We start from the raw sequence: 23,854 nt of genomic DNA, 5'->3' as shown, positions 1-23,854 counted from the left end.
CAAATTTTAATTTATCTGCATTTCTCAAGTGCCAATCTAATTTCTTTTGAAGGATGTATATTTTTTGAATTTCAAAGGGACATTTGAAACTGACACTCCCATTCCCATTCCCATATATACACCCTTAAAAAAAACAGAAAGGAAAACTATACTTGAGGATGGGAAATAGATTACCTCAATGTTTCCAGTTGCCAGATATAAAACCCCCAAGTTGGTCCAGGCAACAACATTCTAAACAAAACAAATAAAGTTAAAACCAATATATTATTACACTCCTTAGAAATAGCAGTGCATCAGGGGAAATGTCTTAAATGCCCACTTGAAACAGATGGCAGCTGCCTACAGCACTTACAATTTGCTCAGCTTGAACAGATTTGATGAACGAATGTTGTGCAAGAGCATAATTCCCAATAGCTGGGGGAAGAAAAAAAAATGGAGACCTAGATGTAACTGAATTTCAAAATACCATTAGTCAAGCCTCCTTCTAATTTAGGATGTTAGAGATCTAGGGCTGTCACTGAAGACTTACCACTACAAGAAGCAACTACACCAAGTGCATTCCAATAAAGATGATTTTTGCTGTCAAGTCTCACAGCTTTTTTGAGACACTGGAAGAAAATGAAATGTGGATTATAATGATTAGGAGAGCAAAAATTATGACTTTATGCACTTATTCAGAGATGTAGGTTTTACTGTGTACAGAGAGAATATGCAGAGAAGCATGAACAGCAGTTTAAAGAATGTACTAGGAAATACAGGCAATACCTGCAAAGACTTCTCTAACAGTTCACTGATCTCATTCATGTCAGTGCCCACTGCTGTGAGGTGCTCCGCTTGGCGATAATAATTTATTCCAAGATCACACCATATGCTCGGCAAAGACATCAGTTTTAAAGCTCTGCCATAACACCTACAGAAACATGAATCATAGAATCATTATTCCGAGTCTCTGCACGAAGAGCAGAAAGCTGACAAAGCTTCAAAAGAGTGCTTAGAAACCTAAACGAAGTAAACATGCATAAATACAAACAAAACCAGACAAGAACTTAAAGCAAAAAAACCCAACTAATATATTTTCATTCAGACACTTATTGTGTGTCTGAATCTGGTCTAAGGGTAATCTGTAGTGTTCACCACTAATGAAGCCACAGGTGTGGTTATGTAGGTGTGTATTAAATCAAAACTCTGTCAGTTACATTATGCATGTGTTTACTTAAAACAAACATCAATAATTTTTACAGTTCCTCAGGCTTCTCCTAGGAAATACTGGACTTTACAGATCATGGTTAAGATTCACCAAGCAGATGTATTTCCTGCCTTAAAGATTGAGCTGAAAAAATTTTAGAGGGAGTCACAGAACAGCAAATTTGTCACAAGAAATTTTTTACAAGAAAGAGGCACAGACAGAAAGCTGGAAGTATTATCTTAGACTTCCATTGTCCTGGGAGAATTAGTCAGCAAATACCACAACCACTGCATTTAAACAGATGTGATTTGTGGAACAGCAGGGAGAATGTAGTCATGCACCTGGAGACAGAAAGGAGAAGAGCAGGTGCTGACAGCACTGTGGCAATACAGGAAACATATCCTGAAATAAGTAGTGTAATTTGGAAGAATCATGAGAATCCATTTACCCAATATGCAGGTATCAACAGATCAGCATGTCTTCCATTTTCTACAAATTAAATAGTCAAGAATACTTGAGACTCTAGGGAGTCTTAAACAGCAGAGAAGCTCTTAACAATAAAAGAATATTACCTTCCTCCCAGTACGAGAAGCTCATTTTTCGTCAGCACCTGTTTGGTTGCATTTTTACTCAGAAGGGATCCTAGTACTTGAACATTTACTTTGGCTGGTGAAATAACATGTACAATAGTACAGGTATCTCCTAACAGTTTCCAGAGGCAAGATACATCAGGACGGTGCTTTACTGCCCTACAATTATAAAGAAAACACATGTAACACCTACTCAGATACTTCAACATCCTTTTCTGAATAAAAGTGCCACTTTGAATAGCAGCACAACCTCAAATGCAATTAATCAGTAAGGTGTTTGATGTAATTCAGTTTCTTCCTATTCAAGTTACAAGTCTAAAAGATCAAAATTTGAAAAGAAATAACAATAAAAAGCAACCAAACAAAAAACACTCCAACATGTCAGCTGACTACATGCACTCTTGCATTTGTCATATTAAAAGACACTACTCATCTGCAGAAACTTGATGGACTTTCTCCTCTAACAGCAGTTATTCCAAGGTTTAATTTAGCACATCTTGTATGAAATTCAAAACAAAAAGACTGAGAGAAGGAAGGAATAATTTTCCTCTTATCCATTATTTTTGTAGGAATACACTCCTCCCAGATCCATATATCAGGAAGACTACACAAGAGAACTCTGTGTCACTTCACACATTTTCAAATGACTCTCTATATTTGAAAAGAAAAACATAAAACTCTGTAATTGCCATTCATTTAAGCAGCCTATGTTTAGAATCTGTTACTCAAACCATTTTTAATAAACACATTCTTACTTCTAGATTAGAAGTTCTAGTCCATTTGATTCAGTCTAACTGAAAATTTTCAAACTCTTATTTTTAAATAAATTTAAAAATTTAACTCTTCTTTTTCTGCCTGTCAACCCACAATGACAGCAGAAATTAAGTAAGTGAATGTTTAGTACCAACCTTGTAAAATATGCAAGGGCCTGTTCTATGTAATCCACAGCCTTCCTATCGAAATAGTTATCAAGGGCTGATCTTGCCAGCATGAGATAACACTCACCAAGTCCTGAAAGTAAGAGAAAATATTCTCTATGAAAATAAATGCTTTTATGATATGATTAAAAGTGCAGTGGGGAAGGAGCCTGGAAGCCAGGTCAGCATTTCTGCCTTGTGCAAAAGTCTATACCCTGCATACACTGTAACAAAATCAAAACACCTACAATGCTCCCAACAAAGACTTTTCATCTATCTTGTGAAGTGTGAACTGTAGGATCATTTGGCTATTAAAATAAACCCAATTCATTATTTAAAAATAGCATTTAAACTTTGCATTTATCTTCAAATATTAAGGAAATCTGAGAAATCTGCATTGTTACACCTTTGACAAATACACCAATTTGCAGTTTACATGCGTGAAGAAATCAATCCTGAGAAACAAAAGGAATAAAGAATGACAGGGTAGGCAAAAAGGAAAGTCTTCAATGAAGAAAACCTGAAGCCAGCATTATTTAATTCTATTTATATATGAATTTACTTCATATGGTGTATTGAATCTGGCTGAGATGGAGTTAACTTGTCCCGTAGGAACCCTCACAGTGCTGTGCTATGTACTGGTAGCTGGAAAGGTGCTGATAAGGAACCAGTGTTTTGGCTGCTGCTGAACAGTGTTTGGAACAGCATCCAGGCAGTCTACACAAAATTCGCTCCTTCAGCATTAGGATTAGGCTGGGGATAGTCAGAATCCTGAGAGGAGACATAGACAGGACAGCTGACCTAGACTGATCAGAGGGATATTCCATACCACATCCTTATCTGTTCAGCATAAAAGCTGAGATAAATGTGGAAGAGATTGTGTGGGGGGGTACTTGTTATCACATTTGTTTTCTGAAGCAATGACTAGGCAGACTGAAGTCCTACTTCATGAGAAGTAGCTGGACATCACCTGTTCATAGGAAGTTGAGAATAAATTTTGTTTTCATTTGCTTCTTCATGGGGCCTCTGCATTTGCTTTATTAAACCACATTTATCTTGACCTATGAATTTCTTCAATCTTATTTTGTCTTCTGTTCACATCCTGCTGACAAGGGGAGTGACAGAGTAGCTTGGTGGGCAGTTGATGCCTAGACAGGGTCAAACCACCACAACTGGAAATAATTCCCACTATGAAAAAGGAACTGCATCATAGGTTAAAATTTCTAACATTTTGGAAATAGTAACTGCTTGGTTTACACATTTGCTGGCACTAGCAGTGATTCTGTCCAGCCATAAATCATTGGATATGAGCACCATTCATTCTCAGATTATTTTGAGAGTTCTGAAGCTACCCTCCTCATGCTATTGCAATCCTCCACCTATACCAAAATAGAGTTTTGCAAGAGTCTTTATCTTGGCTCCCCAGAAGACCAAGATCATAAGCTTATCAGATGTCAAGATCAAAAATCAAAATTGATTTTATTCCCCAAAATTACATGAAAGATACGCTAGAACAGAGGTAGAATAAGTATTCAGTAGCACAAAATCAAAACACATTGAAAAGATGCAGTGAAGTAACACCAGTAAAGTTATTGACTCAACTACCAGAGACTATACTTCCAACAGCTCAACTCAGAAACTGTTCAAATGGATCAGAACAGTTGAAAATAAACACTGATGGGACAGTCAAAGAACTTCAGAGAGTTTTAAGAAGGTCTACAAAATTTACAACATTGGTCCAAACATCATAAGAAGTCTCAAAGAAAGTGAAGGGCTGTTTGGAGACTTAAAAGGATTTACAGCTAACAGACCAGAGATTACAATGTGAGTCTTTATGAAAGAAGACTCAGGAGGTGTAAGAAAACAGTATAAAGGCAACTATGAGGAGGAATCTTGATACCATGTACTTAAGTACTCAAAGCATTTTAGTACTAGTAACATTGTCAATTGTTACCTACAGACACTGAAAAAACCATATGCATATGCACATACAGCACCTTTGCAAACTGCTGCTACAGTCAGCTCTTCCCTTCTTGCCCAACAACTAGTAAAACTGCCTAAATGCAATACACTCCGACTCCATTATGGAGCTTTTACCATGTCACTTTGGTCTTGAAAAAACCTAGTGGAGTTATAGAGGAGGAGGTAGATAATCAACCACACTAACTTTTTCAGATTAAAAGCCCACTGTTGTAATAATAACTCTACATTTCTGAATTAACTCTTCCAAGAATCAGTTTAGATTCATCCAGAAACCAGAAGGCCTTACATACAATGAAAAAAATAATTAGAAATTCAAACTAGCATCAAGCAGCACCTGCTTCAGATTGGTATATGGGGTGAGAATGATTGAAAACTAAGTGGCAGGGAGAACACAAACAGAGCAATTATTCATTTTTTATCAAAATTTTATACACTACCTGCATTATATAACTTCAGAATCACAGTTCCATAATGAAGAAGTTCCAATTGCTCCATTTCTCTCTACTCCTACCTATATCCTGAAGGTCTCTACCCCTGCCACCTGTAATGCTTGTGAGATCTCTTGGGATTCACTGCTCTTTTTCACCACTTGAAAAAGTTCAGAAGGGTCTGAATCACTAGACTAACACAAGAAGTGAGGAATGCTTGGTCAGGAGCAGAAGGAAATCAGCCCACCTCTTTGAAATGGCAGTCTGATTTCATTGCCTCTTGAGCCAGTATTTTACAGCTTAGGTAAAACTGCAGCCCTGTTAGTGGGCTTCCTCTGTGTCTCTTCAGTTCTCCTACTCATTTGGCCTGGTAGCCACACAGAATTAACTACCTTTCATACTTACTTGAAAGAGAAATAATTACTCACATTCATCATAATTTAAGAGTTTTTCAGGAATTTGTAATACTACAAATCAACTTTCATGCGAGAAACCTCATGGCCCTACATACCCAAAATACAACTGTATCCTTCCATACAAGAAAACCTCAACACACCACAACAAAACCTCAATACATCAAAAATTCCTCCAAAAGACTGAAACACTACAGTGTGTAAAGAGAGGAAAAGTGAACACTTTCAAATTCAGGCATAATACCTTTCAGTGCAGGCACATAGTTTTCTGTCTTCTTTAATATTTGTTGATAGGTAGCTATAGCATTTTCGTATTTGCCTAGAATCTGCTCAAGTGCTGCAGCTCTGTAAATGCTGTACACAAGCCCTGGGTTCAGCTCACTTGCTTTCCTGAAGGATTTCAGAGCTGTTGAGTAGCTACCTCTGTTGAAGTAAGCCTCCCCTAGAGACTCCCAGCAGTTGGAATCCTTTGGATCAGCCCTGAGAGCTGCCTGCAAACTGAAGATATCAAGACATACATTTATTTAAATGAAATATGATAAAATTCAACATAATTATTTACTTTCATTGTATATGCTGAGGACACTAATTTTGCATTATATACTCTTCAGGACACAAATTCACAATTACATGGAACTTTTAAACAAAGCATAGTAGGTTTTTCATCTTCAGAGGACATTACACAATTTTAGGAATTGTATCTCGCCCTGACTATTCAGTGCTATAGCAGCTTGTCTGTGCCTGTCACAAAGCTTGTTAGTACAAAACACTGCTATGTTAACAAGACTACATTCTGTGAATTCTAGAACTGAAGAGAGACTCACTCAGACCCATTTTCCTTTGTTAAGTACAAGTTATAATCACCTAACTTAATTTGAAAACTTGCTATGAGCAAAGACTATTTTATTGGGATTGGTAGAAAAGGACTTAAACCAACCACCAGTTGTCTTACTCAGCCACTGCTTGTGACGGCTGACCAGTTCTCAAGTAGTAAAGTCCACGATGAAGCCAGGCCCATTTTGCTGTACCAGGTCTTGCTTTTTCAGTTACCTCATTCAGGATTGACAAAGCAGTGTCCTAACAAAGCAATAAATGCCAAGTTAGTAAACAAAAGCCATTTAAAAATATTCTTATAACTTTCTAAAGCAGCAAGGTGAAGGATGGAAAAAAGAAGTTACACAAGCTAAATAAAGAAAATCCCCAACTTTCTCCTTATGCCCCCTACTGAAAAAAATGCTTCATCTATATCACATGTGATGACCCTAATGTAATACTTGGTTCTCCCACCCTTCTCCCAAGACAAATTTAATTTGGAATTGGAACGTAAAATTGAAGCAAGCCCAACTATAAAAGCTGCTAAGCAATGACAGAACATTTGTTTTCTGATCTTAAATATAGAGGAAACCTGAAGTGATTCTTTAAAAAGGAGGATTAATAGAAGAACAACAAAGCAGCAGTAATCTGACATTCTAAATGTACAATACCATGTCTCCAAGTTCCACACTTAAATTGACAGCCGCTGTTCCAGATTCTTCATCCGTCTCATCCAGTTCAAAAGCCTTTTTATAGCAACCACGAGCTCTGCTTTTGTCTCCAGCAATGTCTCTGTAGTAGTTACCTAGATAACAAAAGGCACTTCCCAAGTAGCTGTCCAATTTTGCAGCCTATAAGGAAATACCAACACACTATCAGACAGCATTCTAAAGGATTATACTCATAGACAGGTTCAGTGACAGCTACTTGTTCAGCCTCTGCTTATCATATTTTTAAGCCCCTTCTGTGATGTATTTGAGCTGCCAAACTTTATTATAAAATTGCACAGATTACCTGAGCTTTAAGTATCTGGAAAATCTGCTACAAATCCCATGACACAAAACATTTTGTACTCAAAGTACTAAAATAGTTGTGCTAGGAGAAAGTAAATCTTTATTTCATCTTCTACTCTGTTTCAATTATTATGTTCATACTCTTACCATATAACACCAGAATTAACTCCAGCCATGTATAAAGTTTCAGTTCCTTCTAGATGCATTTGGCAGATTTGCTTATAGTTAAGAAATTGACAGCCTTCAAGCAGCAGAAAACAGCTTTGTCAATAATAATAAAGATTGCATATAATTGTTTAGAACCAAAAGAACTGTTCAACTACATTTGCCACTATACTCAGCTGTTTATTAAAGTGCAAGCAGCAGGTAATGATTTATCAATACCTATCATGAAGTTACATGATGAGTTCACAGTGCCTAAAGTTCTATTTTGTACACTTTCAAGTTACTAACACAGATGTCAAACTAAAGCTTTTGGATTCATGTTATTATCTATGTTCAGCGAAAAAGCCACAATTACTAAAATCCCAAAGATCAGGAACAGCATATAAATTATGGGGCTTTACCAACTTACATCCTTGGACAGACAATGAAACCCTAACACCATTCAACTTTTTTTCCTTCATGTTTTTTCAATTTGAATTCCGCCCTCCCCCATTCAAAAGGTCTTCAAAGACATTTGCTGCTTGTGTAGAGACCTCCACTTTCCCGAAGGAGAAAAGGTTGAGGGAATCACCACTAAGTTTTGCCAATTCAAAGGCCTAAAGAATTAATTGAAAAGAGGAAAACAGAAGTGGAGAGATTCAAGGTAACTGCACAGCTCCCTGCAATGCCTTTTTGCACAGCAGAACCTAGTTTGCAGGCTCTGGAGGCTCATACATTGTACAAAGGAGAATATTCAAGTCTCATTCCTGTCAGTATATTTTTCATATTTGGCTTCCGATGTAGGAAAACACTAATTCTACATCAACAGTCAAAGGAGTCTTTACCTTCAAGAACTGAGTGAGTGCTTTTCCTTTGTCTTTTCTTGTCTCATCACTCATGAACCAGTATGTGAGCCCCAGGTACTGATGATACTCTGCAATTCCAGCCTTTCTTTCAATAGCATGTAGAAAACTAAATAAAACGAAAACAGGTCAGGTCAGACAAATTCCCAAAAGCTGCAAAACACTACATTTTACTATCCCATAACACTTCCCTGTTACAGGAAAGAAAACAAAAGTCTACCTTTTTTCTGCCTGCTCATAGTTCTTTTGGGAATAATGGATGAAACCCTCTAGAGCATGGGCCTCAGCCAGATCAGGGTGGGACAAGAGAAGCTCTTGTGAAACCTGCAAAAGGATGTCATTTTTCTCTAGTTACTTCCTCTATGAAACCAAGAACTGTACTTAGCTCACAGAAATGACAAAAATCACTAACCTTTGAAGCCTGATCCATTAAACCTTTGTTCAGATAAGCCTGACCCCTGAGAGCTGAAATCACTGGATCACTGGCTCCATCTACAATCTAGAACACCAAAAAATAAACACAATTAATTTATTATCTCCCCACATTAAGAAGTCAAAATTGTTAAAAGCAGACGGACTGCCTGAAGAAAGCATTTAGAAGTTTTCTCTATTATCCCTGAGAAAATTTAGGACAATTCTGATGAAGAGCAAGTAGAAGATTGTAAGGACAAAGGTGCAGAAATATGAAGAACAACAAAGAATGAAACTGTGTGACAAAAACAGGGGGAAGCAACTTCTGCCAAAGCTTAACCATTCAATCTTAAAGTAATGTGTTTTTCTTCATGACTAATCACAAGGGAATGATGGACATGGGAGATTATAACATGAATTCAAATTAAGATGGGTAACAGCACAGAACCAGCAACAGTGAGCAAGACCAGGCAAAGTCAAAAGTGACAGCTTCCAAAATTAAAACTGCAAATGAAAAAGAGCTGCAGCAAAGCCTGGAAAAGCAGGAATGGAAGACATGTCTGAATTACATGACAGCTGGTAGGAATGGTCTAAACCACAAAGTTGAAAGGAGGCCAGGGTAGAAATACTTACCTTAAGTACAGAAAGATAAGGGCACCTTGTAATATTAAAAAAAACCCCAAACATTTTAGTCAATAAAAATACCTGCTCAAGTGCTTTAATGGCTTCTTCTGCAGCATCAGCATCAGCTATTTTAATCAAAGTCTCTGCTTTCAACTGAAAGACAAGGTTCTTCCACCGAAGATTAGGACCCTCAGGAGTTCCAAGAGCCTCAAGAGCTGTTGACAAGAAGAACCTTTCATCAAGTTAAATGAGAAAAGAAGAAGTACACAGAGCAGCATTCTTCCAAATATTTCTAAAACCTTGTTAACTACATTTTTTCTGCCTAATAGAACACCATTCAGACTGCTCTCCCCCATAAATAACAAATTGTCCTGTAAAATTTCTATCCATTCAAGTTTAACAATTAAGTCAATTCTAGAAGGTCATCTGAGATGTATGTATACTGATTCCTTTTTAGCTGCTGGCTTTAAAAATTAAGTACTATAATTTTGCTCATTAGAGTTCTAAGGAAAAAATGACCTTTCAACAGCCAAATCATTCCGCATTTCAGTGTTCAAATGAAAGGATACTACTGAAAACAGGGATTTACCTTGATGCCTGTAAAAGTTACAAAGTAACCCTTCATAGAGTTCCAATTACTTTTTGAATCCACAGTATCATCTCACCTCAGAGATGGAAGGCATCTCGGTTGAGCATCACCATTCTTTAAAGGCAAGAACTTCTTGAGTAACTCAATTAATTGTATTTATTTTCATGTACAATTAGCTGTTGTCTCATTTGATACAGTCACTAAGACAGGACAAGTAAAAAGCAATGTTTTTTCAAAATTATCTCTGACTTTCTACACGTTTTGGACTCAAGAGAAATTTCTGCATCAACAGCACCATTCAGCAAGGAACTTAACTTGTTTTGTTTGCTCTGAGCTTGACATTTTAGCTGCATTTGGCACTAGCCAGACCTCACATATGAAAACAAAACACTCAACCTTTATTTATATTCCACATCATTTGTATCTTCATAGAGTTCAAAATTATCTCTTCTCCAGGCTAGAAAAGACTTGACAGATTATTTACTTGTTCTCATATGTTGCGGTTTTTAGCCCATGTGACCAACCTCACTTCTAGTCTATTAACTTCTACTCTTATTTTCTTTTTGAGATGGAGTAGATAGTTACCAAAACTACACAGGGATTTTATTAAGCTGCTGAAGTTCTTAAAGCTACTGTGTGTTGATGGTATGTTTCACTAACCATTCCCTTCTCTGAAATTGCTAATATTTGACTTGCCTGTAAAGCACACCAGGGAAAAGAAACAGTCCTACTTTTTCATACCGAATGAGGGCCTTCTGCACTTTTCTTCAGTGAGAGTGTCGGGTAGCTTTGTGAGAACACTTCTTCCCACAACTCTATTATTCTGCATTTAAAATAATGAATAAAATTCTATAGTCTTGACACTCAGTTATGCACTCTGGTAAACATCTCAAAGTTTTGCAGTCTACTTTACATAGCAGCAAACTATAACCCTATTACTCAGCATTCATAAACAGCACAGGTATCAGGGAAAATGTCAGGAATACCTCCTTCCAGCTTGAAAACAGACATAATTACTATACTGTGCTCTACCTTTTAACTTACAAGAAAAAACCCAAAGTTACAGCTTTGCTTCTTAAACCAAGGCTACTAACAGTCAAGTAAAGGATCTTACCAATTACCACCTGGAAACCTCCTTTATTTATGAGCTCATAAGCTCCTTGAAGGAGTTCTAAATTAGCAACTCTCAAAAGGCCATGCTGTCTACCCCAAAACATTTTTCTACATAAATTCTTTAACTCTACTGTTTCAGTTTACACTGTTTCAACCACTAAATATACCAGACCCATCAGTGTTTTCCCTCAACTTTCCTTTTTAAAATTCAGAGCCATGCCACCTACTTTCAAGTATTTGGGTGCCAAGACAGTTTCAGTAATCAATTATGGAACCCCTTAAAACTTCAGTATTTTCAACTCAGTCAATTCCTAAGTTGGTATCTCACAGTTCCTTTATTCTGTGTTTCCTTGTCTTGTTTTAGACATGCCCTTGTTAACACTGTAATCATAGACAAGTTGTTAGATCAATCTGCTGAAAAGAAGAGTCACGGTACAAAGTCACCCTGAGATCTTCCACACTGAACACAGATGGGAAAAGAACTTCCTTATTTTCATTCTTTCACCAATAAATTTCTTTTTTACCTATTTTGTTCAGCTTTCATTTTTCCTCCACCCAAGTTCATAAGTCTTTTGAATTCCCCTCACCAGTAACTACTTTTGCTTGATTTCCCATAATTGTTTGGCCAGGTCTGTTTGGCTTCTTTTACTTCTTCCAGTCTTTCTTAAAAACTTTTCACTGCATTTCTCCCTGCCACAAAAGAAGTCCACTTCAGCTGCCCCTTCATTTATAACCACCAGAGAGTGGCCCTGTTAGTTGAGATATGCAATAATTGTCCTCGCTGCCAGCCAGCAAAGATGAAGTTTTACACTCAGTGAGTTTCTTCAGATGCAGCTATACTACACATTCTTTCTGCATTTTACCTTAATTTGATTAAAATTTTGTTTTTCATGTTAAAACATGATTATCTGCCAGGCTAAATATTTGTGACACCTACCTTGTGATTTCAGGCAATCTGTCATTTGCCAGCATTGGTCAACCACCAGCAGAAGCAGCACAGCAGAAAACGTAAACCTTCCAAATATTAACCATCAGACAGCTTTCTGGATCCACTTAGCCCAGTATTTTCTCTGTTCCTGAGACTAAGCACCATAAGGTGCTTTTCAGCTCTCATAAACCAAGAGAGATAGCACAAGCTTGAGACTGCAAGAAGCAAGGAACTGTGACTACTGCTAACTCAGACCTACCATACCAAGGCCACGTCGGCTGGACTACATAAAGCAGTGCAGCACTGGAACTGCTCTTTAAAGTAGCAGGCAGTTACCTTGATTGCAGGACAGGACAGCATTCCTGTGTTCATGGATCTTCATCTGTGCCTCTGCTAGATAATACCATGCAGCTGGACACTGCTTAGTCTTCTGCAAACCTAGTAAGAGTTTAAAAAAGACACTTTTAAAAATTGCTTAGAGTTGCAAAAACACGTAGCAAGTAGGTACATATTATTTCCATATAATGCCATCAAAAACATATTATCAATCAGATAGTTAAGACTTGCCATAATTTTTTCTGAGTCTTATTTTAGACTGTTTTGGACACAGAAGCCTCCATGCAACAAGGCAAAAAGCAGAAAGCATGTAAGTTAGGCTCAATTTTGCATATAACATTACATATAGTGAAACTTTCTGATGAATCTGCCTTAATTAAGACTCACTAATAAAACTGAATTTCTGTCTTCTGATGTATAATTACCAAGTAATGCCTGGAAGCCTCAACACCTAAGATACAAACACATAGCTCATTGGAAGAGACATGATTTTCAAACTCTCTACATTTACGCATTATACCAAGAGCCTTCTCTTTGTATTCCCTCTGCTGCCAGCAAAGTCTATGTGTAAAAGTAAAAACAGAAAAACAACTTAATATTAATTAAAATAGAATACTATCTTTTTCAAAACATGGTCATTTAAGCCAGAAGAATTTGTTTTCCAAGGAATACCTTTTCCTCTTCATGTGCTCTTAGGCACATGAAACTTTTATTTCATATTTTAGGCAAGATGTTGTTTCACTGTAGAATATTCCAAAATTAAATTTCAGAAACAATCTTATTCTAAATCTAGAAGAATGGATGCAGGAGGACATCACAGCATAGTCTAACTGACTCATGAATGCTTACATCCCAATTATTTACCCAGTTTCCACTGTTAGCTGCCACAGCAGCTAGTGAGGGTGGGCAGTCTCATTTCCCCACTAGTATACTTAATGAGTATTTTAGAAAGAGTTTTGCCATTTCAATACAAGCAAGTTAATTTACAGATGAGTAAGCCAAGTCTTCAGCAAATATAGTTACTGTAGAACAACAAAACAGAAAAAAACTCTTACAATATTTCTCTCTAAATACTCAGCGTGAGTCTTTAGCCAACTGAAAATGAAGTAACTTCAGAGAAAAGTCATCTTTGCTCAGGCAGAGAAATGCAGTGACTCTACTAGAGAGGTTGCATTACATTTTACTTCATAAATTTCACATTCCTTCATTTACTACTATTGTTCCAGTTAGCGTTTCATATAATTATTTTCCCAATAACAGTAGGATTAAAAACGGTTTACCTTAAAACACTACAGAGCTTACCATAACACAAATGAAAGGCTTTAGAGATGCTATACTTAAAGCTATATTTCAAACAAATCAGATGAAGTGTTCAGCATTCTTTTAAAATCTAGCTGGTCTTAGAATTTTCAAACTACTACGCAAGTATAAGATTCCCTAAATTTTGAAAATAATCTAGTGTTCAAGTTACAGACTACTCACATCTCATATTACACATTTACCTTCAGTAAGACTCTTAACAGCCTCCTTGTATTTATTTTCTTTGAGGCATTTTATACCAAAACCAATGATGCCTGGACCACTGCTTGCATCCATCTCCAAAAGTTTGGAGAAACAGGTCAGGGCCTTTTCTGGCAAAGTACCTGGTTTCAGAAAAAGACACGTTTTGTAGGGTTTTAGATTAAAAGAATAACTGCAACAGCTTACCTTATCCATATAAATGATCATTATCCTTTTGAGTTCAAAGTGATTTTCCAAAGGCTCTACACACTTACCATCCCCTATCCCATAAAAGAACCAAAACCCAAGAAGTAACCTAAATACTCAGTACTGTGTCCACAAAATAAACTGACAGTCTGAAACCTGAATAATCACTTTTGCTACATTACTCCAGGTATACTCCCTTTATTAATAAATAATGAATATAATAATATTAAATATTGTTAAATAATAATATGCTTTTCATGTAAGTTCAGCTGAAAGTGTACATGACAAAATCTGTCACAAATAAATCAATAAAATTTCCTTCCAGAAAAGACATTGTGTACCTGCTAATTTGCTGTGATAAGCTTTTTGAAATTACCTTGCTGTGAAACCATATAATTTAATGTTTTAGCTTAATTTTAACTGACACCACTAACTTTTGATGCCTGCATTTAGCTGCGAATGTAGACTTGGCAATACTGACAGGAACTTTGTGACTTGTTGCAACAACCTTCAAGCTATTATTTTCTTTAAGGAATTATTGATTTATGTGGCATAACAGTTGATTTCATCTGCATTTGCTAAAGGTGACTTTACAATGCACCTCAATTAACAAGCCTGTGAGAAGTGCAGGACATGAAGGATTAAAACACATGACTCAGACCTAAAGAAACAGCCTTTCTAAAACACAAGCAGCATCCTTCTCCTCCAAGAAGCTTGTAGGACGATGAGATATTGCCAGAGTGCTAGTATACAAGAACTGCACTAACCTTTTCTTTTGAAAATTAGTTTCTGCCCATTTCTCCAAAATGTAAAGCATTTTCAAATACTTTACAAATTGTAAGTCTGGGCCTCATTTGTCTTCATGCTTCCAAAACAAAGTGAAAAATTCTCACTCACTGTATTTTGCTATCATATTCCATTTCTTCAAAACAGGAAAACCCCTTTTTCTACCTAAGATGAAAGTTATTTCTAGAGGGTTTTTTATTCTGACTTGGTCTCCTTGCTTTAAAAAGAAACAAAATAACTTCTGATGACTTACATAACAAAACAAAAAGCTAAATTCTAATAATTACCTTTGAAAATTATGAGAAAGTGTCCAATGCTATTGCAATGTTGTTCAGTAAATGACTAAAAATAGTAATGCATAGTTTCAGATCCCTGCACTTCTGAACACACCAGGTTTTGTCTTTTTCCCCTCAAAGAGTCTCCTTTTCTACTCAGAATATATATCTAAACAGATCTGTTATTCCTTACTCACAAGGCACACTCTCTAACATAGTTGCACAAATGCTTATCTGGGGGTTATTTGTTTGTGGGGCTTTTTTTGTTTGTTTGTTTTTGTTTTGTTTTGGGTTTTTGTGGGGTTTTTTTTGTGATGGAAGAGAATCTGTGTCAAGAATAACCTCAGCATAGCTCATCGTGAACCTCAGAGCACTGGCTAACATTCACTTTTTCTTAAAAGGTCAAGAAGCTACTATTCATTTAACCAGAGAGGCTGCTTTCAAGTGAGGCATTTTTCTTTGAAACTTCAAAGAGCTGGACTTCCCTTACTTACAGTCACTACTCAGTTACAGGGCAAGGAAATGACAAGTCATAGGACCAAACACTTTATTTTCAGAAACATAACACAGAAGTAAAGAAAGTACTTGTACAGTCCTTGTGAAAGGTAAAAACTTGCAAACACTTTGTCACAAAATCAACTATTTAAAAAACTTCAGCCCTCGAAATGCCTAAATCTATCCTACTCACCTGACTGAACAAAGTGCAAGCAAAGTACTTCCAAAGGGTAAGTCATAGAAGGGTACAAAGCCATCATATCATCACAAGCCTTTTCCAACCTAGTGACTTCATGAGGAAACTAGAAAGGAAAAAAGAGTAAACAGTTATTTATGTGAGTTCTCAGATGTGAAATAACAGATCTATTTTCTTACTAGAAAGATGCTTTAACATAACCATAACCTTACTTTAGACAAGCACTGTATGAAGTCTTTGTAAAGATTTTGGTGGTCTTCACCAGGAACAGTGTCAGCAGAATGCAGCGCATGTTCAAATGCAGTCAAAAGCTGAAATAACAAAAAGTCAGGAGTGCAAAACAAATATTCTAGGGAAATGTTATCTTCATAGAATAGAATATTTCAGTTGGAAGAAACATACAACAATCATCTAGTCCACATGCCTCAGCACTTTAGATCTGACCAAAAGCTAAAACATGTTATTAAGGGCAATGACCAAATGCCTCTTGAATGCTGATAGATTTGGGACATAAATGAATTTCTAGGAAGGCTGCTTCAATGCTTGACCACCCTTTTGGTAAAGAAATGATGCCACATGTCAAGTCCGGTGGACCCATCCCACACATTCCATCACTAGATGCCAGAAAGAATAGCTCAGCACCTCCTTCTCCACTTCCTCTGCTCAGGAAGCTGCAGACAATAGAGGCACCCCTCAGTCTCCTCCAAACTTGGAAAACCCAAAGTTATCTGCTCCTTAGAGCAGATAACATGCTTTCAAGCCCTTCCATATTAAAGTGGGTACTTACATGTCATTACCTAGATCCTACTTTAAAAGTTTACACTAGGGCTATGAACAGAGAAAGAATGAAGCAAGTTTCTTATCATGAAGCAGCACTCAGCATCTAAAGCATCTAAATTGTCTAGTACAAGATGAAGCAATAATATGATGCCACAAAACATAAGATGGTACAAGGAAGGTAAAATTTTTAAGAACATAGATTGTTCTTCAAACCTAATCCCAATTCAAAGAAGGAAATTAGGTTACTATCCTGTAAGGTTAGCTGTCAGCCTCTCTCCCCACTCTGGTTTAGAAATCTAGAAGTCTAGTCCAATCTTTTTTTCTTGACGCTTTGGGGAACACAGGCACCAGAGTGCAGGCTTACAAACAAACATGCTAAACATAAAGTTGTACACAGCTTGTCACTAGAGAAATACTGAAGTGTGTTGCTTTCAGGTCCGCAGACTTCCAGATTCAAGTGCTTTACTTGAAACTGCAATAAGCTGTAGATTTGCATGTGAAACTTATTCCTGAGGTTTATGCTATTTAAAAAATATTTTGAAGTTATTTTTCCTTTCCAAAAAAGCAGTGTTGCCTGAAGTTCCTCTTTTCTACACTAGCTTGAAGTCAAAGCCTTTGCTTTTTTAAAAGTAGAGATACAGATTCAATTTTCTGCTATCTGAAATAACTTCAATTTGTATTTTCTCCTTTCTGAAACACTGCTATCAGGTGATACATTTCCACCTTTCATGCTGAAGGAAGTTCATCTTCCAAGAACAGATAAATCAGATAAAACAAAATTAACTTTGTCCACAGAGGACTCATGATCATTCTGTTTGGTTTCAATCAGCTTTGACACTTTCCTAAGAAGTTAAAGCTTCATACCTAGAGGAGAAAAGAAAGTTTCATCCAAAATATTTCTGTCTAGGAAAAAGCATAGGTACAAAGAAACAGAAAAACCTCACAAATCCATCTCTTCCTACTTGGATGAAAGCAGGGGGGAGTTTGTTTTTCTGAAGAACATCTGTATTGGTTATGTGTGGCAAAGTTTTGCTAGAGGGAAGCTAAGTGGGGTGGGTTCTATAAGGAGCTGCTGGAAATCTTCCCCATGTCCAACAGAGTTGATGCAGCTGGCTTCAAGACAGACATGCTTGGCTGAGGTCAAGAGCATCAGCAATGCTGAGAGTCCCTCTGGAATAACAGATTCAAGAAGGGGAAGAAACCAGTGCAACAGCAATTGCAGGCAGAGAGAGAAGTAAGAATATGTGAGAGTAAGAAAAAGACCCGTGCTGGAGCAGTCTGCTAGTGAAGGACTACACCCAGTAGAACAAACCATGCTAGAACAATTTGTGAAGAACTTAGGTGACTCATTACACCTAAGGCTCATCTCAGGCTGCTGCACAGTTGCTGTTTCTGTCAAAATGTAAAGTTGCCCAACTTTTCCTCAGAAGTTTAGTACCTCTGAACATTGAGACAGTCAACTCAGACAAATAGGCTGCAATTACTAGTTGCACTGGACATACATATGTACCTAGCTGAACAAGGAGTGAGAAACATTACCAACTGCCCAGTCTTATTATCCTGGTTCCTTGTACTGTCTTTCAGTAACTGGATCATCTTCTTCCAAAGCTGATGAAGCTCTGCCTTTTCTGCACCTTCCTCCTGTTTCATCCTTATTAGTTTCTGCCAAGTTTCAGCCACCTGTCAACAGGAACAAATGACCCATGCTGATTACTCTTTAAAGAGCTGAAAGTCCGATATAAGTAGTCAATTTGTCACCAAAATTCACTGAAAACTGGGTAAATAAACTCCTTAATACCAATGCAGCCTTAAGAAATGAGCATTATTTAATTTACTGGGTAAGGGACGCACGGGGGACTGCTCCACCTGGTGTGCATTCCGATCCTCTGCAAGTGCATTGTTTACACACAGTCATAATACATATTATAATTGCTTATTACCATAAATCCCTCCCCTGGTTCAGTCTTTTATAGTCTTGTTTAGGCAGCGGCTGCATTCCTAACCAGATGACCTCCCCTTATCTTCCTTTTGTCCTTGCTCAGCAAGCAGATCCTGTACACCCTGTTTCTTTGCCAAAAGTGCACACACACAGTAGAACTCCTCATTCTTGGGTTACCCCTTTGGTATCAAACTCTATCACTCTAGGGTAGACAACATAGTAACATTTACAGTTACCTAGTAACCCAGATTTACTTGCTTTCTGATTAAATAAATAGCAAGTCCCAATGCATTGTGTGCAACCTCTCTACCTTCCAAAGTACAGTAAGTAAGCTAGAGAACATCAAGAGTATATGAATTCTAACTCTGGTTCCTGGAGGAAACCAACAGTAAAAGTAAACCTAAATATCTAGGCCACTACAAACAGAAAGAGAACAAAAGGAGCAGTCCACACTGAAATTCCAGCATGGAAAAGTCAACAGAAATGGAAAGAAAAAATAGGACCCTGAAGCCTAACTTCAGGTTCTTGTTCCATATAGAGTAAGTCTGCCTTCATATGCTAAACTATCAGCATTAAATTTAGTTTAAGAAGCTGGTATACAATGAGGCTTTGAAGTTAACTGATAGCCTTCAGCCCCACGCTCTGTGCTATGTAAAATTTTCCATGTTCCACTGCTAGAGGAGAGGTGGGAAGATGACATACAATACAATCATGCATCACCAAGTAAGAAAACAGCCTTTTCAAAGAGCAAAGTGCATACCTCCAAAACAGACATTCTGTAACAATACTACAGAGATTGCAGGAAACATGACTGTTGACAACTCCACCTCCCGGTACTGACTAGAGTCACAACGATTTCTGCAAAGCTTGTGTTGCTCTGAAGAGGTTTTTTGTGTCCTTATCATTGTGTTGGGAATGCAGTACAGAAGACATATGCAATCAAGTTCAGGTTGTGTACATACCCCATCTTACCCTCTAGAATGAAGCTTCAGTAATAGCCTAGGAAGGGATCACCCCACCAGTGAAAGGCTCATCGGACACACAGCACTGGCCAAGCCAGGCAAAGGACACCTGACTCACACATACTGCATTTGATACCACTTTTGACTTCTAGAAATACAACAGAAGGATGATATTCTGCCCTTTCATTCTCAATAATAATAGTCTTTGCCAGTTCTGTCAGTTTAATGGATTGCATCTAAGTCTCACCCAGTGGAAAGGACAAAATACAGTAAAAATCAGTTCCTCCTGGTTGTGGTCCACAAGGAGATCTTAAGTGGTTTGTGGCCCATAAGAATGGGGGTTCCTTGATGAAAAGTAGTTAGATCAAACAGAAAATAATTGTTAGAAGTAAGAAAGTGCTTGACCTACCTCTAAATATTTCTTTTCTTGATGGTATAGTTCCACAAGCTTGTTACATATATCACACCATTTCTGCTTGTCACCACTAGAAAGGAAGAAAATCCCCCCCAAACAAGCTAAGTTTTTATATAACAGTGTAATGCTTTTCAAATTCTGACAAATAATCTTCAGTAAGTTCAGTTGTCAAACTCATATTTAGACTACATACTAAAAATTGCCCTATAAGTTTTACTCATTGCTGTTCTGAACAAAAAAAAAAAAAAACTTTTATGGACTTTTGGATCAGTTTTCAAAGTAACCAAGAACTCCAGTCAGCTACAGTGACAGCTGAGCTAGATTTGTTTAGAACTGTGCCTCTACAAATTGCATGACACATATTCTGTGATCTTAAAGCAGTGAAAAATAAGCCTTCTCATTAATGCAGGCAATCACCTATCAGAGATAAATGCTTCAAGTTTGGACAGGAATAGGATAACATGGAATTCCATAAACTACTAGCCTCAAGTACAGGTAAGCTAAGAGAGTTTTTGCTCTACCAAAAGGAACAGGAAAAAGAAAACTTACCTAAGCAGAGAAAACCTTAGCACAAGGGCTGAACTACTGATGTGAGAAGGCTTCAAAAACCCAAAGTCTATACTCTATACCACCAATGACATTCACTAACTAGAGATCTTTAGACTGAATTTATAGCATTCAATATTCTTTACCTTTCATGAAGTTCCAAGAGTTTTTGGTACACATCTGCTAAGTCTCCTTTGACATCTGTTTGGTTGGGTTTCTCATACAAATTTGCTAATCCCTTAAGAAAAAAAACCAACAAAAAAAAAAAGTAAAGGAAGCAAGATTTTATGACAATGCTTATGTTTTGTGAGAATGCTACCTGTTCTGTATAAAAAAAATATTCCATTGCCTTCAATGGGGTCAAGTGTAAAGGCAGTAATCACTGTGCAGAATTCTGCACAGCCCACTCAATCCACTTATTTTAAGTGAAAAGCTTTCTTCAATTTCTTTACTAATAACAGCAATTTTTTGAAACTTGTATCAGTTACTTGATCTGGTCTGCATAAAAGACAGTATAAAACTTCACTAGGTCTTATAACCATATATATATATATATGTATATGTAATATGCAAAATACATAACAACATATATACACACCCAAGTATTGTATCAAGAAAGCCAGAACCTAATAGCAAAAGTGAGGAAATTTCAACATACACTGAATTCAAGCCCCAAGAGTTATACTTTAAAATACCATTTATACTGAAAATACTAAGAACTTTATTATCTTAGAGAAACATTGACTGTTGATATCAGCAACAGATATATAATATGAAACCTTATGTTTCATGAATTAATACATAACAAAATTGTAGGTTGTAAATCTACATTGCAATAGGCTCTAATGCACATACCACACAGCTGTTTTAAATGTAAACTTTTTGATTTCAAGTAATAATAACATTCATTAACAATCCACTTCATGCTGAAAGCATCAGATAAAACATTTTCTATCCATAAGAGAAGAACTGTCAGGTGTTTATTGAACTACAAGCATAGAAATTTTTGGACAAATTTACTGTATTTGTTTCAATTAGTGTTCTCCCTTACATGTCTCACCGCTGTGTAGTCTACATGAGAAATACAAACTCAGATGTACTGAAAAAAAAGTTCACAATGATTTTACATTGGACACACAACTAACAGGAAACCCCATCTACTCCAAAGCTTCTCTGGAACTTAAGGGCCTCAAGAAAACAAGATACAAGTCTTAACTCTGCTTTATTCCTATATTTAACTCCATAGTGATACCTTTGAGGGAAACAAAAATTGGATATTCACATACCTGCCATGCCAGTAACTGGTTTGGTTCAAGTTCAATAGCCTTCTTGTATGCTCCTTTGGCCTGATCAGGCTGCTCTAACTCAGCAGCTGCCAGGCCAATGAATACCCAAGCATTGTAGTTATTTTTTTCTTGCTTCAAGACTGCCTAAACCACACAATTTTAAGTAAAAAATGATTAAAGAAATGATTAAAGATTAATCTGATTAAAGAAATGTAACTTACACATTCATGTACTGAGTTTTATCACTACAGTTTGGTGAATTATTTTATATGGCAATATTAGGAGTTAAGTAATTTTAAGGAAGACACTGAGATTAGTAACTTCAGTTTCTTATACTAGAGGATGCTTCACACCTGATGTGTTGAGTTAGTGCTGTAGCCCAGCAATTAAAGCACTCCTAGGAGGTAAGGATTAGAAATGGATTTTTATCTCTATCATTCTAGACTTAATATTCTTATGGCCACATGTCAGCAAATTAAAAAAAAAAAAAGGAATAAAAGTTTACATGGGGGAAACTAACACAAACAATCAATTAAGTTAATTCTGAAAATCCATCTCAACTATCACATCAATAAGGTACTCTACACTCTGTACTCTTAATTATACAGCTGTGGAGGTATGGGAAAAAGAACAAAATGTGCAAAAAGCCCCAAACTTGCCTTCCAAGTGTAAAATTAATTACCTTGCAATGTTTTAAGGCCTCCTTGTACTGTTTATTTCTTATTGCATCTCTAGCACTCTTCAACGCTGCCTTCACCTCCTTATTTGACATTGTGGCTGCTAAATACAAAGGACATATCATCAGTTCTTGTAAAAACAGATATTCTGACACATACAAAATGTTTATGCCTTTATTGCAGAGGGGTTATTTTAAACAGAGAAATTCAGTGCAGTATGCCAAAAATGCGTACAGCACCAGAAACTAATGAAAAAGATGGCATAGTTGAAACTACTATGATTTAGCTCCAATGCAGAATTCACTCATTATTCCAAAGAGTTACATGATACAAAGTAGCTATCCAAGAGTGAAACTTTTTGTACAAGTTAAGATAAATTTAAGGAAGAGGTGTTTTGAGAGCCTGTAGTTAGGCCACACATAGCAGATCCTTTTTTAAAAAGAAACTAAGCAGTGGACCGTGTTTAAGACACCTATGGCCCGAGAAATGTGTCCCAGAGGCTGCTAAGAATCAGGGTTTTCTCTGTGAGCGTTCGACAGCAGCACCGTGGCCATCTGCCACACCTCGGCGCGGCCCGCCCTTCACACACAGTTACAGCAGATTCTGCCTCTCACTACTGCCACGAATCAAAAAAGAAAAAGCATTTAAGAACACAGCAAAGAGGCATTGACGCTTTTTAACACAATCTTGCAATGTTTTGGTGTATGTTGTACACCAAAATGAACTTTAGAAACACCACAGTCAAAGCTGCCGAGATAGGATGAGACTGAGAAACAACACTACTGCTGCCACGACTCAAAAAGATGAAAAACGCAACCAGCTGAAGAACAAAAAACCTTTTTAGGAGTTGCAAAGCAAAAATAAAGGAATGGTTGGACATAGGACGACATCGAATTTCAAAGATTTCCTCGGAACCTATAAAGAAATCTGTCGGACTTGAATCGCTCAGCAGCTCCTGGAGATAAATTTGCTTCCTACGAGGGAACAGACGCTTCGGCCGTCACAAACGCACCCCACCGCGGGCACTGTCCAGCCTGAGCTGCAGTCACCTACAGGCAAAACACCCTGCGGCGCAAACCTGGGCACCGGGGAGGCCATCCAGCCCGGCCTCCGGGGCCGCGAACCGCCTGGGGAGGCAACCCACGCCTGCAGCCCCCCACCCAGGGAAAGCCGCAGCGGGCCGAGCCCCGAGCCCGGCGCCCAGGGCGGACCGAGCCCGGCCCCAGGGCGCGCCGCCGCCCGCCGCCCGCCGCTGCCGCACCTGCAGCCGCCGCCGCGTCCGCCACCTCAGCCGCCACCAAGGCGCATGCGCACTGCGACGCGGGGCAGTGACACGCCGCGGCAGCCGCCATTTTCTTTTGGGGCACCGTGGGAGATGTAGTTCCCGTTTCCCGGGGCACGCTGGGAATTGCAGGCCGCCGCACTGGGCATCGTGGGAG

At 37.7% G+C, this 23,854-nt stretch overlaps 1 protein-coding gene across 4 annotated transcripts in view; it reads right to left on the bottom strand.

Annotated features, from left to right (window-relative positions):
• The window catches only part of SKIC3 (SKI3 subunit of superkiller complex), a 46,788-nt gene extending 23,084 nt beyond the window's left edge, over nt 1-23,704 (bottom strand). Inside the window, exons 1-23 of one of the 4 annotated variants that reach the window (XM_058043607.1) lie at nt 23,677-23,704; nt 22,421-22,518; nt 21,739-21,882; nt 20,599-20,690; nt 19,901-19,976; nt 18,130-18,270; nt 16,023-16,121; nt 15,808-15,916; nt 13,854-13,994; nt 12,352-12,453; nt 9,467-9,600; nt 8,763-8,849; nt 8,571-8,674; nt 8,333-8,459; nt 7,002-7,181; nt 6,470-6,594; nt 5,762-6,015; nt 2,685-2,787; nt 1,759-1,935; nt 766-910; nt 530-608; nt 353-414; nt 175-231 (exon numbers count right to left, since the gene is read on the bottom strand). In XM_058043607.1, coding sequence (XP_057899590.1) covers nt 175-231; nt 353-414; nt 530-608; nt 766-910; nt 1,759-1,935; nt 2,685-2,787; nt 5,762-6,015; nt 6,470-6,594; nt 7,002-7,181; nt 8,333-8,459; nt 8,571-8,674; nt 8,763-8,849; nt 9,467-9,600; nt 12,352-12,453; nt 13,854-13,994; nt 15,808-15,916; nt 16,023-16,121; nt 18,130-18,270; nt 19,901-19,976; nt 20,599-20,690; nt 21,739-21,882; nt 22,421-22,510 — 2,628 coding nt within the window. In that variant the 5' untranslated portion in view covers nt 22,511-22,518; nt 23,677-23,704. Of the gene's footprint in view, nt 1-174; nt 232-352; nt 415-529; nt 609-765; nt 911-1,758; nt 1,936-2,684; nt 2,788-5,761; nt 6,016-6,469; nt 6,595-7,001; nt 7,182-8,332; nt 8,460-8,570; nt 8,675-8,762; nt 8,850-9,466; nt 9,601-12,351; nt 12,454-13,853; nt 13,995-15,807; nt 15,917-16,022; nt 16,122-18,129; nt 18,271-19,900; nt 19,977-20,598; nt 20,691-21,738; nt 21,883-22,420; nt 22,519-23,330; nt 23,393-23,676 lie in introns of those variants that run through there. The other 3 variants (XM_058043606.1, XM_058043608.1, XM_058043609.1) reach the window with 3 other exon arrangements.
• Between the last annotated feature and the right edge of the window lie 150 nt (nt 23,705-23,854).

The sequence above is a fragment of the Melospiza georgiana genome, chromosome Z (assembly GCF_028018845.1).
Source record: "Melospiza georgiana isolate bMelGeo1 chromosome Z, bMelGeo1.pri, whole genome shotgun sequence".
Lineage (NCBI taxonomy): Eukaryota > Metazoa > Chordata > Aves > Passeriformes > Passerellidae > Melospiza > Melospiza georgiana.
Note: the sequence above shows the minus strand (reverse complement) of the source record. Positions and strands in the feature narration are given on the sequence as shown.